The sequence below is a fragment of the Trachinotus anak genome, unplaced genomic scaffold, assembly GCF_046630095.1.
Source record: "Trachinotus anak isolate AG129_WGS33_773 ecotype Australia unplaced genomic scaffold, CSIRO_AGI_Tana_v1 ptg000025l, whole genome shotgun sequence".
Taxonomy (NCBI): domain Eukaryota; kingdom Metazoa; phylum Chordata; class Actinopteri; order Carangiformes; family Carangidae; genus Trachinotus; species Trachinotus anak.
Genome location: NW_027273876.1, coordinates 21,357,707 through 21,375,904, shown reverse-complemented (window position 1 = coordinate 21,375,904; position 18,198 = coordinate 21,357,707). Strand labels below are relative to the sequence as shown.

Below are 18,198 nucleotides of genomic sequence, written 5' to 3'. Positions count from 1 at the left end.
TTTACGACAAAAGGCAATCATTCCATTTGTTTTCCCACACAATGGCCTCTGGATAATAGTAATACGGGGGTGGGGGTGGATGGAGGAGAAAAAGCGACCAACTTATCTTCCTCTCCCAGTCTCTGTCTCTTGATTATGAATAATAGATTACAGATGAGAGCGGCAGTTTGCCTTGCAGGGAGGTGGATATAAAGCTGCTCGAGGTCAACGCGGCAGAGCCCAGATCAGTCTTCAGCAGGGTCTATCTGAGACATCCTCAGAACACCCTCAGCACGACTATTTATAACAGCTGTTTTATCACTCAGAACCACTCTGAAGGACGCGACAGTCAATACACAATGTCAGGCCTCTCAATATGATAAACAGCTTGGGCCGGCTGTTCCTGCTGCCTCCCTCGCTAAATATTTGGTAACCCCCGTGTGCGGACGTCTCTGCTGTTGTGCACTTAACACATTTCATCCCTCCTGTTCCAGGCTCGGCTCCTTTATGATCGCTGTGTGTGGAAATCCCAGTTGGTGGGGAGCGACAATGGCTGATTACCAGGTTAGAGGCATTCAGAGGAAACAAAACGCCAAACAGACTGCCCCTGTGTAATTTAATAAATGTAATCAGGGCTGAGAGGCATTTTAAACAGGGAGGCTTGAAAGGAAAAGGCTGTTTGATTCAAAAGCTCAGCACTGTCCTTTTAGCAGTGGATTAACAGCTCTCAGATCTGCATCCGTGTCTTTAATGAGGGAGGGTGTTCACTGCTCACGTTCGGTCATAAAAAATCAATTAAAACTAAACATTGGATTCAATTCCCATCGTGCATGTTGTGAAGCAGAAGAAGAGAGGAGGGGGAAAAAAAGCCCCAGTGTGGAGAAACTTGAAATTCAAAGACTGGGACCAGACCCAAAACACAATTCAGCTGCTGGTGCCAACCTCTTTTCATCTGCTGACACGCCGGCGAGGAGGCGAGGCAGTGCACTCCACGGGGGATGGATATTTGGGGCAAAGATCACAAGTTCATTTTATTTCAGAGGAGGCCATGGCACTTTAAGTCATCTTATCTGTCATGGACTTGCAGAAGGGGGGGTGAAGGTGTGGATTTTAAGCCGTTAAATGTTCTTTGCTCCCTGAGGAAGAGCTGAGGACAGACTCCACTTTAGAGGATGATAAATACGCTAACATTACTCGTCTTTAATTTGACTGGAAAGAAAAGTCTTATTAAACAACCGGAGGAGGATTTCATATATTATACTTTCATTAAACATATATAAAACTCCTGAGCTTGCTAAATAAAGGAAGCGATCCGCAGATGTGATGCTTCAGCACATGGCGGATTCCAGATTCATCAGGGGCTGCCTCCACTTCACTTTATTTGTGTGCAGGACCCCGTTGATCAAAGATGATGAATAACGAATCCAAAGCAGGAAAATTAGCATGAAAAAGTCCTCGCATTCCAACTGATGCATAAAATATCTGCACTTACTTTAATGAGCGGCGATGAAAGTTGCCGTGCTGCGTGGCGGGCAGCGTCGTGATTGATGCCGCACATTAAGAGTTCGCTCCTGTGCCCGAGCAAACATCGCAGCAGCCCTGTCAACCCATTGTCCCCGACTTCCTGCCTGCAAGGACTCTCTATCTCCTCTCTGCCATTTTACCTGCCAAACTCCGGCTCTCACGATCCCTCGTCTGGTTTCGCTCGCTCGCTCCTCCACCACTCAGTGATTCCGTCTGCTCTACATTTCTTGCATATTCTCTTCTCCTCTTCCTCTCCGAGATAAAAGCCTCCTTTCTCTTCCCCGCAGCATACCTCGCTGCCAGACAAATAGCTCCACTTGTTTCAAAGTGGCCACAACAGAAGGACAATGATAAGAGAGCTGTCTCCCAACTGTCATTTCCTCTGTCTGCCCCCACATCTCACATCGCTGTAATTGACTGCAGTGTATCTGGAAGTGCTATTGTTCCTCAGGATACCCGAGAGTCTTGTCAGGAATCGTAGGGCGGCTTGTCATTCACTGACCTCCACGTATTTGCGCTCTGGTGATATTTTGGAAAATGCTACAAGGTGTTTGTCGCATGTGTTAATTTCTCAATAACGAGAGACAGTCATTAATTCAGTCCTTGGCTAAAGGACGCCGAGGTTCGCTCTGTGAGTGGTGTAAGTGCAGGAGAAGAAAAACTGCAGTTCAGTCTCTGAAAGGCTCAGCAAGTCACTTTTTACCAGCCAATTTCCTTCTCTGCTCCTCTCTGGTGCTGCTGCAGCTCAAAGTGAATGTTAAAACAGTCGCACTCTCTTCCTTTACCCCCCAACATCCAGCTAACCCTCACAGAGAGGAAGACGAGGTGTGGGATACAGATGTCTGATCACCTCTCCGGATTGTACGTAAGAGAAACCAGAGCTGATCTCTCTCTCTCTCTGCTAATGAGTGCCGCCGCCCCGGCCCTGCTCTCCCCAGGACCCTATTAACACTTTCTTAATGGTTATTCTGCATAGTGCTTAGCCAGCAGGTCAGCCGTGCCACCTCCCCTGAACCTGAACACCAGTCTGAATGAGCAGGTACGCCGCAGCCAATAGGAGAGCGCTGTCAATCAAACGGAGCCTGTGAGCGAAACCAGAGCAGCCTGGCTGGATTTTCAGCCCCTCAAACTGATTTGGGGGCACAGATTGGTCCCTGAAGTGGGACCAGCTTTCAGAGCGTTTAAAGAGGAAGTTCTGTCAGTGAAGGAAGAGAGAAAATCTGTGGTAGCAGAGCAGCCAGTGAAGTGGAGAGTTTTTTCTTATGGGAGCGTTTTGAAGGACTGTGATGACGTGAAAGGTGACAGTCACATGACTACTTCTGCTTTAAAACTGTGAGACTGACATGACATCTCATCTTTTAATAGAAAAGAGAAAATCTGGTTTTACATACAAAGCAATGACTGTTTTTTATGTTCTAATTAAATATGATCCTCATCATCCTCAAATGTAAAAATAATTCTAATAGAAAAACCATCTCAGGGTTTTGAATAAAGACTGTTCTGGTTTTCTTACAATGTTTATTCAGATGTGAAAACCACATGGAATCACAGTTTCTACCACATCATCAGGGGCATTTAGGGGCAGTGCTACATTTACTGACTCTTCAGATGCATTTAGTGACCTGATTGCCGAGTGGTCAGGGCAGATACCACATGGGTGAAAATACCCTGAGTCCCCGGTTCGAGCTTAAAACAGTGGAGCATTGTGCAATAACCACAGAGACATGAAAACATGCTACACTGAGAAATATGAATGAATTTATTTGTCTTTGTTCTGAAGGTTATGAGCAATGAGCAATGCAAGTTTAACATGTGGCTCACTCTCTGTAATGACCCACGGTGTGTAGCATAATGTAGCTTTAGCTTAGTAACACTAGCAGGAGTTCGACGACCTCCATCGCAGCTGTCTGTGCTGTGTTCTCTGTGGTGCTGGTTTGATTTCATAGACGTTAGTCGGTGTAAGAGGAGCGTGAAAAGACTTTAGAAGTCTCAATACTGCAGCAAAAAAAGGTCAGAGTCCCTCACAGAGCCCGACCAGTTAACAGAAGGTTGAAGTGAGCGACGGTTACACTGTTTGATTTGCTGGAAAATATGAGTTTTGCATCAGAGATTTCATTTTCCGTCTGAGGCTGGATGATGATGTGTCAGAGCTTATTTGCGACCGCCGTCTGAATCAGTTCCTGTCTGAGCTCGTTTTTTTCCTTGTGCACCTTCAACAACACCAAGGGTTTTTCACGGGCGGATGTTTTCATCTTCTGCCTCATCAGCCTGCAGTGTTGATTACATGGGCTGGAAATGATGATACTGCCTGTGGGCTTGTTGTTCCACGGCATCTGATTCATTGGGAGGAACAGGAGATGACTGTTTCTCAATCAGAGCGAAGAAGTGAAACGCGGAGAGGGGCTTTTTATACCCTGTCATCTCGCTCCTCACAAAAGGTAAACAAAGAGGCCAAATTAGACGCAACCAGCTGTTAGTGCATAACAGCAGAAGCAAACGACTGGTGTGTGCTTTGTTAGATTCTTTTCCCTTTCCCTTGATAGTCCCTCTGGTCTCTTCACACTGCGCTGTCGTCCTGTACCACTTGCTACACGAGGAGCACGCCAATTAGTGGCTCTTGCACTTGTTAATGTGCTGAAACTGTAAATAAAACTTCTGCGATAGCACCCCCCCAACCACCACCACCGCCCCCCACTAATTCTGCTGCTGCAACACCATATCCACCATTCCAGACACATCATATTCATAAAAACAATAATTGTCCGCCATGAAAACCAATTTGACTTCCTGCACCGGGCAGAATTAAAAGTTGGAGCTTAGAAAGGTAATGAAGTATGGCAAACGCTAAGTCAAGGATGGAGGCTTTGTCTGAAGTAATCACTTCTCCGGATGCTGTGGCTTGGCTGCGTTTCATATCAACAAGACTGACATATGGAAAAATAATTAAAATGGACGCATTCAACCAATAACAGCTGGCACACTGCATTTTTAATATGCTATCAAATTTGTGTGCTGGCTGTCAATCCACTCTTCCTGTCTGAAGCGGAAAATCCCAATCAATCAAGGTGTTGTAATCCAGCAGCATCAACGCACGGACCCTCAGCCCCACCACCAGCCCTCTCCTCCTCAACTCGCTCCAGCACAGAGAAATATGTGCGGCAACGTGACAGTGATTTACAGTGCAGAGCTTGAGCCGGTGACAGTGAGTGAATAGGAAAGTACACTGCAGTTCCTCTGTGACAAGAACAATTAATATAAAGCTGCGATTGGGCCTGAGTCTGCGTAGGCTACAGGAGGATGTAGTGTAGCGTTGCATCACCACCACCAGCAAACAAGGCAAAGCCAAGTGGCTGCAGCTCCCTCTTATCTATCTTCTGAGATTATGTTTCCAGAGAACTTTTATACAATTACAGGCGACTCTGAAGCTTCAAACTGAGTTCTGCAGTTTTTACACCCAAGGCAGTGTAACAGTGCAGTCCCATCTGACAGCAGCACATACACAACCAACAGATCAGTGAGCATCCTCATTAGTTTGGCTCAGTTTGACAGAAGCCTCAACCTCGCTGCCTCCTAATTTTGGACAAGAGCACAACAGAACACACAGGAGCGGGGGGGGGGGGGGGGGACGTCGATCTGGACAGATGGCTGAGAGGACAGGAGCAAGGTAAGCAGCTGTGCATGCTAAATAAAGTTTAGCATTACTAAAAGATTGTCACTCAGGGAAAACAGGAGGCTGGAGTTAAAAATAACTTGGGGGAAATTTGAAGAACATAAATGAACTTCAAAATAAAACATTCCTCCATAAAATCCCAAAACGAAACTGTCTCTGTCGCAGCTTCTCACCGCTGTTTGACAAACTGGAGACTTTGAGCAAAGGGAGCTCATGCAGGGAACAGATGGCCGCCCACCCTCACACTACACCTGACTCCATACAGGAGCAGAAGGATTCAGAGGGAGTCATGAAATTGCGAAAAATGAAATGTTCCAACACAGAAAAGCTCATCTCTGCTGGAGGCTCGACAGCCGGGACGAAAAGTGTCACACAGCTCGTCTCCATCTGAGGAGACACGAATGGTCTGTGAGCTGGTGTGAAGCCGACGACAGAGACACCGTGACGTATGTGAATGGAAACGAGGTCTCTCTGTCCACTTGTGACTTTCGCTCTCCACCCCTTCAGTCGAGCTGATTCACAGTCGTCACTGATGCTGATTTTGACAGTTACAACTGTAAACAGAAGATGTGGAATTCATGCTTCCACATGTGGTATTATATATTTCATCTGAGATACTGAAACTCTGAAACTATTTGCTGGAATCAATTTTAAAAATTGATTTTAATTGATCTTACACGTTTCCATCACATCTAAAATGCCCAAAAAACACATGTCACTAAAAGTGGGTTCATCATGTGTGATGCTGATTTGATGTGTGTTAAATCACATGTATGAAATGTGATAGTGTTTCTGAAATTGATGTTTCCACATGTTTCACATGCGAAATATAATGTGTGACATAAATGTCCACAAACCACAGGCAGCTGTAAGTAAATTATTCACATGTGAAATGGTGAAATGTTTTTTTCATCTGTGAAAACAGGTGAATTTTTTCCCACTTGCCTCTCAGGGCAAATGGAATCAGTTTTGAGAGACAGAAAAAAACATTAGAAAAAAAGAATAGAATTAAATTCCCATTTGCATATAAATGTATATTTTCAATAAGCAATTTCAGTTGAATGTCCTCCTCCTCCTCCTCATCATCATCATCATCATCATCATCATCAGCTGCTGAAGAGACTGTTGTTCAGTGGGAAGTTCTCCTGTGTGCTCTGTCACAGTGCCACACTACACACCTGTCGCGTACAGCACCATATTTGTACTATATGCTAATTCTCATCGTGCAGTCTTTTGCAGTCAGCTTAAAAGACCTCGACAGGATGTAACTGTGGAACATCATTATCAGATACATTTACCAAAAAGAAAGCCAATGATTTCATACTATTCTAAACTACCGGTATTTGTTTTCCAGCGTCTACAAACTGTTTCAGGCTTCGGTCTTTCACAACAGTCTGAGAAACAGCAAACAGCTGATCTGTGGCCTAAATGTGCTTATTCTTAATGCAGAAGTTCAATGGTGGTGAAAATGTGATACCAGTGGACAAAGCACTAGAACATGAAGCGGTGAAAAAATATTAAAAATACAGCGAACGCTTCAACTGATGTGGTTTTTTTAGGTGGACACTTTTGTAAGTGGCTAAAACACGTTTTTTTTTTTTTTTTCATTGCTCAGCTTCTGTGCTGCTGCCTGCTCCTCCACACTGGGAGCGCACCAACACACACCTCCTGCAGGCAACACACTGACGATGAACGACTACCTCATACAATCCCATCAAATAACCACCTTTAAGACAACACTGCAAGTCACACTCTAAGATTAAACCTGCACCATGCTGGCACAAATGGTCCTCAATAGGCAGCTTGACATGGTGAAGGCTTCTGTTCAGATAATGTTTTGAGGTCCATTGACAAAACAGCATGAAAAGTGTCCATATCCTGTTGTCAGCACAATACATTTCATTTAGCTGCTTCACAATAAAAGCCTACTTTTGTCCTCTGGTGTGACCACACCACCTATTGAAAACCTGGTGGGAGCTGTCATGTAGCATGGAAGTGGGACACTGCTAAAAACAATTCTGTTTCACCCGGAGTCGGCTACAAGAAGTTTGTGATGAGTTCATGGTCGCTAAAAGGCATTTCAGGAAATGGACGGGGAAGCTGAGGGGAAGGTTGTGAACCGAAAAGGTAAATTACACCAGAGTAGCTGCGTGTACGTCTGGATTCCTGCCTCCCTCCCCGCTGCTTGTTTGGAGTTCAGCGCAGGGTTGTTTTGTACCTCGCCACACAGATGTGAAGCATCCAGCTGCTCTGACGCTCAGCAACAGCTCCTGACCTCACCTGTCCTCCCCAAGGGCCGCACCGCGCACACACACACACACACACACACACACACACACATACACATACACATACATACACACAGCTTGCCATATAATTAACAACCAAACCACACTTTCCGTCTGTATAATTAAGCACGGTAACAGGAGCCATGTTTATCCAGGCCAGAGGATGTTCTGTCAGTGCGGCAGAAAAAAACATATATACTAAAAACCAGCTGAGACGCAGCAAAGAAGACAACATCTGCTTTGGGATTCATGTGGAAACAGAATTTTCCCACTGACTGACCAGTGACTGTGTATTTGCATTGTTTTTTTCCAGCGTTGTTGCTCCCAGCCAGAGCAAACCAAGCTGTGCAAACCTCTTGGAAAAATAACGAAGCTCAGTGTGATTTAAATTCAAGCGGACTGTTTATTTGCTGTTAACCTTAACATGACTCCATCTCATCTCAGCGAGTTCACACCAGCCCACGGGTTCACCGCTCTGGACGCTAAAACCCTGTGCGGGTTTTTGGGATAAATTCATCGCTGGGTCAAGTGATTTCCCGACAATTTGTAAATCATTAAACAGGGAAGATAAATGACTGTGTGGTCAGTTTACTGTGGACAGGAGCGATTTATACCCTTCAGTCATTCCTGGAGAGAAGTCATATATTATGTAGCTGAAACTGTTCTGCTGTTGTGGATGGATATGAAGAGTGCTTGTAAGAGACTGTGAGAGAGCGGGGGAGGCTTGGTTAAACTGTTCATTTCCCTCTACCACCCTGAAGTGATTGTTCTCTAGTGCAATGCTAAAGATAATACCAAGCAGCAACAATATCCAAACCAAACTTCACACCAGTATTTCATTGATTTTAAGATTCAAACCACAGTGTAAAACCTGCCTCTGGGCACAAGTCAGCGGCACAGAGACACTGCAGAAGAAGAACACTGTTACTGAAGACAACCGGTGCTCTTGCACATTTTTTTTTGCAAGAGATTTTTGTATCAGCAGACCTTCCCAATCTGTCGTGTTTCATTTGTGTTTTATTTTGCAGCAGCGGAATCAAAGGCTGCAGGAAAACACAGATTTGTCTGCACAGATGCCGAACGCTAAACACTACCTCATGCTGTTGTTGTGACAAATATATAGCCTGAGATTCTACTGTGATATTTGTACAAAGGGAAAAAAATCTATTTAAAAGAATCAGGATTCATAAAACCTAATCATTTTTTCTCATTACTCATCTCTGGTGGAGATCATCAGCATTGTGTGTTTTTTTTAATCTGGCTGCATCTGAATACCATTGTGAAGTAAGACCTCCTCTGGGGATGAAAACAAACGAAGCAAAAAGCACCAAGAAAAACAGCTAATTTCATATAAACAAATACGACGGATCCTCATTAGAAATAAGAAAGAAGAGAAGCTTCCAGGCTCCTGCAGTTCGACGCACTTGGAAACAAAGACGAGATACTGCGTCGAGACAGGAGCTGAGCAGCACATCAATCTGAAGAGTATTTATTAAAGCAAGGACAGGTCATCAGCTGCTGTAATTAGGATAATGAACAGGAAATCAGCAGGTTTTCGTAGCAAAGAGGAAGAATGGGAACACACACGGAACAGAACGCAGCAGTGGAACCACATCACATTTTTACTGGAGGGTCAGGCAGCAAGAAACATTACAGGCTCTCTCACTGTGGCACAAACACCTGCAGTTAAACATTCGAAAGCAGTATCAGGTGAAGGAGGCGGCCTCGCAACCCCCACGAGGTATCACACACATACACACACACACACACACTCTCACACACACACACACACACACACACACACACAGCGTCTGATTTGTGGAGCTAAAATGGATGGGAATAAATCACCGGAGCTCGGCCAACATGGCTGCATACTAATCAGTGTATTACCCACGGGAAAACTCTGGCCCCCGACTAATGGCTGCGTTTGTGTGTGTGTGCGTGTGTGTGTGTGCGTGTGTGTGTGTGCGTGTGTTTGGAGTCACCTACGCCGCGCCGGCGTCGGCCTTCAGCAGGGCTTCATGTGAATTGTTTAGGAGAGAAATTGAATGTGGAAACTTTTCACCTCTGTCTGTGTCGTGTTGTTGATCACAGGTGTCACAACATTGAGACGTGAGGTCGGTCGGTTTAGAATCGAGCAGGTCAACAGCTCAGAGTCGTAGATGAGACGAGTTCATCCAATCTCCTGTGTGAGAGAGACAGAAAGAAAGAGAAGGCACTTTACCTTTCTGGTGGCCTCGACCCAGAGTCACGAAGCCAGAGGAGATGAAGTTGTGAAGGTCGGTGCCTCCGCTGCTGCGCACGCTCTCCTTTCCATAGTGGAGACCTGGACGCACGCACACACACACAAACACATACACACAGTGTTAGTTTCTGATCAGTTTAGCATTAGCAGCATTAGCAGCACTAGCAGCAAAACAGCTGCTCCAGATAAATCAGAACATTCTTGTCATCTGTGGCTCTAGAGAAGCTTCATCAAGTCTGAGGTGATGTCCCTGATGATGTCATAGTGATGTCATCAGGATAATCTCAGCCTGGGTGGGGGGTTACAAATTTATAGAGACAACGTAAAGTTTCTGGCACAACTTCACCAACGTCCAAGGTCCATGCAGAGAGAGAAAAGTCCAGAGGTCGAAACTCCGACTTCATTACGGCGACGTGTTTCAGCTTGTGGCCTTCAACAGGGTCACGACCCCGAGTCCTTCTGTTTACTGCAGGTGTCGAGCTCTCGGGACTACAGATTTATAACAGAAATCCAGTCTCACAAGACATGAGGCAAGGACTATTTGAGACGCTATCAAGTTGCATTGTGGGATATGTCTGACTAAGATAACAATGTTCTTCCATCATGTTCTGGTGGAAACAGGCAGCAGTAAGAACAGGTTACAGACATAAGACAGATAACACGACAACATGCCTCTGAAATCTGTGATTATAGAATTATTATTGATTAACATCTCAACATCAGGGCAAAATAACTGACCAATCAGAGCCGAGTTTGTAATTTATGGCACAACCAAAACCTTCAGGCTGCCGTGTCGAGACTGGACATGTGAGATCTCAGCCTCTGTGACCAGTCGTTCAACAGCTGATATATGATAAATATGTAAATGAAGTGTGTTCAGTTTGCTGAATCTTATTTTGTTATTTTCTGTGCCATAGTTTGATGGTCGGAGAAATGTGAACGTAGCGTGGTTGTGGCCGTTTCTTTCCACCCACTCTGGTTGGCTTATCTGTAGCGCAGTGTTTCAGTTTTGTGGTTCTTGCGACAGCCCTATCAGAGGATCTTTAAAACATTTCCACTGCAGTTCCCAAAGCAACAAATAGACTTTTTCAAATGTCTCCAAAAAAAAATCGAAATCATGACTGCAGAACCAGATATCATCATTTTTATTCCACATGTGCTTCTTCCCCATCAAAACCTGGTAACTACATCACCCACAATTCAAACTGACAGTTGCCTTATGCTGCTGACTCAAGTGACATCACTTGAGACCATTTATCAGACTCCACACAGGAAACACTAAGGGCTTCACACAACCTGTTCCACATATACAGCAGAATTAACCAACATCTGTAAAACAAGAGAGTTTCCATCAAGATATTTAACTTATCATAACTACACAAACCAAAGCATGAAACCCTCACAGCTAAGCGTCAAAATGTTGATGGTTATTTTTCTGTGACGACTGAAATCAGCTCCACCCACTGTGCTTCACCTTTAAATGATCTCGAGCCAAAGGCCGTGGGGATCACTCAGCTGAAACAGAGCAGTACAGATCGGGGGGGCGCCTGTTAGAGATTAGAAAACAGTGTTTGGGCTTTTCCATCATGTTCTGAATGACCCCACTTGTGTCGTCTTCATGGTATCAAACAACCCCCCCCCACCCCCGTGGTGTCACTTCCTTCAGGCTCAGATGGAGGAAAAACAGGGGAAGTGGTGGAAGAAAACATGGTGTGACCATGAAAAAAAAGCAATATGTCTCCAGCACCAACATAACGATGCACTTTGAACTCAATCACAGCTCGGCCTGTTAGAGAATCTTCTGGGCTCATTTTCCCTCCATCATACCCACAATCCTGGGAGTGTCACACACACGAGCTGTTGTTGTCTTCCTTTGTCACCTTTGTCATTGGTAGGCCCCTCCACGACCCACTGCGACAACCCTTGAATCTGAAAGACCCTTCAGAAGCAGCCCCCCCCCTCGCCTCTCTTTCCTCCCGCTCCCATTCCCAGCTCATTAAGGTGAGGTAGCGTGAAGAGCCTGCAGGGGGAAAGCTACACATTATGAATTTATCGTCCTTGATATAAAGAAATTCTTGACTTTCACCTCAACAGTGTGCCACGGAAAAAAAGAGCGTGCGCCGGCTGCGTGCTGAGGATTCATATGGAAATACTTTTTTAATCAGACTTCTTCACTGGACACCTACACCTCCGAATTAGCTATGGGAGTGGAAAAATGTGAATAATAAGATAATTATATCTTGAACCAAACTGGATGTGCTGCTGTGTGGCTGGCATTGGGGAGGTTATCTGACTCCAAGGTCGATTAAGCCTTAACACAGCCAGGCAGAGGTAATTTACATGGTGTACTGATTTTATAGTGATATCAGCTGCCGATCTGCTGGAGTGGACATGGACCTGTGTCGTTCAGCTGGAGTTCGGCTTCGCGTCTTCTTATCCTTATCTTCCTCTTGCGTTCTCTCCGTCTTTCATGCTTCTTAAATGCCATCCTGCCAAATACATGTCCCCTCCCTCTTAACCCTGCCCCTGAAACCGATGGTGCAGTGCGGCGTCCTGATCCACGCCGGTCTACAATTAACTGGTCCTGCTGCTGGAAAGATACACTGATGGATCCCTGCCTTCACCTGAAACCTCCTCACGCACACACACACAGGTGGTGGGGGGGGGGGGGGGGGGGGGGGGGGGGGGCAAAGGTCCCGCTGCATAATAAGGGCCAGTAATGAGATCTAGGGCAGGAGACAATTAGCTGGGGTCTCTCAGATGCTGAGCTTTAACACAGGTGCACTCAGGAGGAAGCTTCTATTAAACATGTTGATGCAGTCAGCATAGAAATGTTGTTTTTAACACGTGGGGGATGATTATCTGGCCAATGGGGAGCCAGTGAGGTCACCATGGAGATGTTCTAGTTGCACATGTTAAGGATTAATTGGAGGGGCAGAAGCAGCGAGGGGGGGTGGGGGTGTTTTATGGACTCAGTGAATATTTGGCGAATAATTAGAGTAATTAAATCAATGTTTTGTTATTTAGGCTCGACCTGTTGTTTGAGTAACTCTCAGGGAGAACACACTACACACACACACACACACACACACACGTTTTAAAAATATCTGAAGGTCATGTCAAAGCTGCTAAATACCTGGAAATGTTATTCTATCATCACAACCTCTAATTGTCCACAGCAGCTGACCTTTCAGCTCGACCGCTCACGTCCCTGGAGAGCTGCACAGGATCTCAGACACTCGCTGAATAGAGACTGAAGCTTTCTGACTTCCACATGAGCTCGCTCCCTGCCGCCGCCTCATTCTCATTCCTCTGGTGCAGTAAACACAGCTTCCATAACTCATAATCCTATTTGCCTGTTCTATGTATTTTTATGGGAGTAATTGTTTTTCCTTTGGTTTCTGTTGGCGTTGGAGGAAACACGGCCGCCCTCTGCACCACCTGAAAACTACGTTTCATCATTCTGTGCATTAAGGAAACGTCAGAGAGGAAACCAAGCAACACTTTTCAAAAAAAAAAAAAAAGGCTGCAGTAAATAAATCATCTTCACGTAAGGAAAGCTGAGGGCCAAACTGCATCACTCAGAGAAGCGGTTTTTGTTTACTTTAACCATCAGTGAACCCCTGTTGAAGTCCCCCCCCCCCGTGGTCTGCTCCCTGTTGTGGCTGTGTGTTTACACCCCAAACTAAAAGAGTCTGAGCCCCACAACAATGCAGAGTGGATGTGAATAAAAATAGCAGCTGGTATCATATTATGCTGTCTGTACTGTTTCTGCTTTAGGCCTCGGTTTTTAAAGGAGTATGTCGCTGTAAAATGCAGTGAGTGAGGGAAGCATGTCAGCACACAGGGACTGCAAGGTGAAAAAAATAAATGAGCATGTGTTATTAGACTTGAGCCCAAACAAAGCTCTGAGGAGAAGGAGAACGTCGGAGAGGAACAGATTACTGCTGAGAGCGACAGGGGTGAGGATCAAAGGAGAAATGGATGTTATTCCCACTCTTGACGGAAGCTGATAGTGTCCTTTGGCCACTTGCTCTATGAGGTCTCTCCACCTGATTTAAAAGTGTCTCAGAAACTCTCTGGAAGTGGAGAGACGTCCTCAGCAGCGAGGAGCCTCTCCATAAGAGCCCTGCCTCCCCGCTCTGTGCCAAATGCCCATTTAGGCGCACATGAATATGCATTTTCTGTGAGAGCGAGTGGGCTCCCTCTCCACAGCGTCGCAGAGCTCCCAATTTATATGCACACATTAACCACGCTTTCGCCCGGGCTGTCACTGCCTTTCATGTCCGACCCGCTCAGGACCGCCATGGTCCCTGATGAAGGGGGGGGGGGGGGGGGGGGGGGGGCTCTGCCGAGCTAGACTTAGCTGAGCAGGCGCAAGTTTGTGTTCTCTCTCTCTCTTTGCAGCCATTGTGTGCAAACAGGCGAAATAGCCACAGTCAAGCAGAGCGACAGGGGGTCAGATAAAGTGATGCCCGACCTTTACTGAGTATGAATGCATGCAAGGTCGAACTGAAGGCAGCGAGCCACGTGCAGCTGCACATCAGCCCCATCCCCTGCATGGCCTCAGAGTGACCATTAGAAATGGACTGATGCAGCGACTGAGCGAGGGACACACTAAGTGAATGAACGCACACTGAGCTGCAAGAAAATGTTCCCAGCAAGTATTTGATAGAAGCGTAAACCTAAATAAAATAAAGGTTTGCACAGTGTTTTTTATCAGTCGGCGACAAGGATGCAAATCTCAAATCAGATAATCAGAACCACATGTATCAGGTGATATGATGTTTGGCTTCCACTACTTGTTGCATGTTGCTGAAGTTCTGTCACAGCCAGCAGAGGCTAATAAGAGTCACTGCTAACCCTCAGGCTGCAGAGACACCCCCCCATTTATAGATATTGAAATATTCACATGTTGTTCTGTCTGATGATGTGTTTCTGTTGAATGGAAAAAGGAGGTGAAGGTAAAGTGTTGTGTGTTGTGGTGGAAACACACAATAATAGAGCCACATGTAAGATGATGTATAACCAGTGGATTTCATTTTTAAATATCCCCCCAACCTAATGATGACCAGTGTTGGTCAAGTAACACTGACACAGGTGCATTTAATGTTCTAAAGGGAAGCTGATCAGGTTGATTGGGTCTTTTTAAAGCAACAGTGAGGACAGCAGTGCAGTGAGAGTGAAAGAGACCAGATCCACCAATCAGGTTTCAGAAGCACTCAGGTTTCACTAGTCCAGTGCCAACACGATTCAGATTTGCCCTTAGTGATGAAACGAGCAGCACTTCACAGAGAGCAGGAGAGAACAGGTGGGAACTCTATTGTGTTTCTTATCCTTTGTGTTTCATATGCAAAGGCAGAGCGCACAACATGTGATGCTGTCTCCTTTAAGAGTCACACTCAATCGCAAACCAGCAGATGAAGAGTCCGAATGTTTATTCAAAACATGCATCTACGCTGTCAGCTTTTCATGACTGAAGGAAAACAGCCAGTGATCAGCTGTGTGCCGATGAGGAGGAAGTGCTGGTCCTTCAGTTTGACTTCATTATTCACATGTGGAGATAAGTGGTTTTCACATATGTTTAGCCTGGAAACAGACCAGATCAGTGAGCTCATGTTTATTTGCTATCATGGTCCTGTCATCCGTCCATGAACTGCTTGGACCAATCACAGCCATGTATCTACGATGGGGCGGGTTTGATGACTGACAGGGGAGCGCCACTGAAGCAGTTTCGTTAACAACCAAGATGGCCGCTCGCTGACGTGGAGAGGCCTTTTGAATCAGCTGTAACAGCAGGATTAAATGAACCATGCAGTTTATTTTCTCTCAAAGAAGTAAAGGGGTGTGTTTACAGTTTTCTGTCGCACTGATTGGTTGATGGAAACTGAAAATGACCTGAAGTTCCAAACCCACGTTCACTAGAAATCTGGCACAATGATGCCCTGTGGCAGTGAAACATCTGGGTGGGGGTTGGGTTGAGGCTGAGGATGATCAATTGTTTGATTGATACATTATCAGAAGAATATTAACCAATCTGAGAAAGTCTTTTTTTAAGAAAAGAGTTAACGGTGGCTGCAGAGTTAACACCTTCACTTTTCCACTCTGGTAAACGTCTTTGTCTTCATATCCTGCTCACTGAGACGACGAGTTGTTCAGCTTTTCTTTCCATCTCAGCGACTACTTTGTGTTTTTAATATCTCATTATTTTCCATCTGTGTTCCTCTCCCCCAAGTGACTTTGCCTCTCTCAATCTGATAACACCTGCTTTGCCTGAGAACCCGCTGGTGCTGGCTGACGTCCTCCAGACTCCTTGTTGTTCCTGCACAGTTTCTTTTTTTTTTTGCCGTGTTACCAAATATTACCAAATGTTACCAAATATATGCTCCCTGTCTGTTCTCTGAATTGCGGGGTTAAATCACGCCGTGTGTGCTGCGTCTGATTCGCCCGCTGACTGACAGAGAGGTCATCACTTCCAGCCTGTCAGAGGCTGCGGGGCTGTGCTACCTTGCCAGCCTGTAATTATCTCCACTAGCAGGCCCCTCTTTTTCTCTGTGGCTCTCCTCCCCGCACTCTCTCGCTCAAATCGGATGATTACTGGATGTTAACATCGGAGATTACGCTGCTGAAAGAACGAACACAGTGGGGGCTCTTTGGAGGGGAACGCAGAACTTTACACAGAAATAATGAAAGTGTAAAGCAAAATGCATCACACAGACACACTGGAATGGGTGTAGGCTGAGGGTTAAACTGCTGAGTTATATTTGACCAACAGTCATGACACATTAACTGGTAGATGCTTGTGAAGCTTTGCAGCTGTGAGTGCTGAGCGGAGAGAGAGAAGAGCTCTTACCGTGGTTGGATTTGGAGGTGTGAACAGGGGTGTAGTGGTTCTTGGATGAGGTTCTGACTGGTGTGTTGTCTTTGGGTGAGCCGTTCATCGCTGCAAAATTCTCACAGTCATATTGTGATATAGGGATGGGCCCCTGCTGCCTCAGGATGTCTGCAAGGGCCCTGGAAACACAAAGCAAGAACAACGGTTAATACTAAGGCAGAAAGATGTTTATTCTGTCTGAGTGCAGCTGAACTGGAGGAAAAACAAAGTGATGGTGCGTCTGCTTTGTGCACGCCGAGTGGCTGCTAATTGTTTAGACAGTGTTGTGCTATTATGCGTAATTCAGGACTGCTCTGTTTCTTCCTCATCTCTTATGGCCGGGAACATGACGAATGTTCATTTGCAGGAGAAATAATGCTGGATGTGTGAGTCTCTCGTCTAATTGGGTTGAATTTGAATGTTTTTCAGACGGCACCAGGTGCATATGGAGGGATGGAGCCCTCGAGGGGGGAGAGCGGAGGAGAGGGAGAAGCAATCACGATGAAAGAAAGTTCAAAAAGTGTTTGTTTGCTTTTTTCTGGCAGGGCTTTAGAAAAAGGAAATCAAATTACTTCTGCAGCGCTGCAGCAGCTCAAAGCTTTTGTATGACAAATGTATCACCGCCATAACCTTTTGCTTTTAAATTAATATTTTAGCCTCACCCCTCCTCTTCCTCTTCCTTATTGAATGTGCAGCGGTGCGGTGCGTGCATGTCACATGACCTTGATACAGTCCCAACGTTAACACTATCCATTATTCACAGTCTTAAGATTGCTCAAGTGTTGAATAATGCATCCAATAAAAAAACCTATTCAATCTTGAGGAAATAATGTGTGTCAGCGTTTGTTCACTGATGTAGGAGCAGCCTGTGACATGTATGATGAGTCTCATGCTGCGGCCCCTGGAGGAAACAGGAGCCCGCTCAGGTTGTGAGATGCTGTCCCATCTCTGCTGAGCGTTCCTGTCAAACCCCCACCTGAACACACCTGACAGCTCTGTGTGGGTGGGGTGGTGGATTTGGGGGTGAGGTTGTGAGGCGTGATGTTTGACAGCTTGGCTGCTTGAACTTCCATCTGGGCTGCAGCTAGATTCAAACATTAGAGACGCCTTTTTTTTTTTTTTTTTTTAAATCTCAGCTTAATGGAGGAAAAAGATTTTATCTTGAATATAAATGAACAAACATCCAGTATAAATGCCGGGCATCAGTCCTGCTCACTCCCACACATGATAGATGCACACACTCTGGCTCCAAGAACACCAGCCTACAGCCGCTGTAGTATACTTCTCTTTCAACTCCTCCGTCCTTGTTTTATTTCATTCTTTGGGATTCGACATCTGCTGCAAATTTAACAGAATCTGATCTGAGCTTCCTTTAGATAACGATCTGTTAATTAATTCAAACACACTGTCAGCCTCATTTTCACCTCATTACAGCTGATAAAGAGGAAAAAAACACCCTGACCTCAACTTCAATTAGAAATAGATGAAGTCATGTGATGGTAGCACATTGAACAGGACCGTAGGACTGTTTAGTTCTGACCTTTGACCTCTGTCTGCAGAGGGGTCTGTCTGCATAGTCCAGTCTGCACATCTATTGGTGCAATGATGAGAACACACT

General features: G+C 45.5%; 1 protein-coding gene across 3 annotated transcripts in view; it reads right to left on the bottom strand.

Moving 5' to 3' along the window:
* Window positions 1–18,198, bottom strand: part of shisa6 (shisa family member 6) — a 61,939-nt gene that overhangs the window by 42,280 nt on the left and 1,461 nt on the right. For all 3 annotated transcript variants that reach the window (XM_071463602.1, XM_071463604.1, XM_071463605.1), the window contains exons 3-4: window positions 16,560–16,720; window positions 9,686–9,787 (exon numbers count right to left, since the gene is read on the bottom strand). In XM_071463602.1, the coding sequence (XP_071319703.1) occupies window positions 9,686–9,787; window positions 16,560–16,720 (263 nt within the window). The remainder of the gene's footprint in view (window positions 1–9,685; window positions 9,788–16,559; window positions 16,721–18,198) is intronic.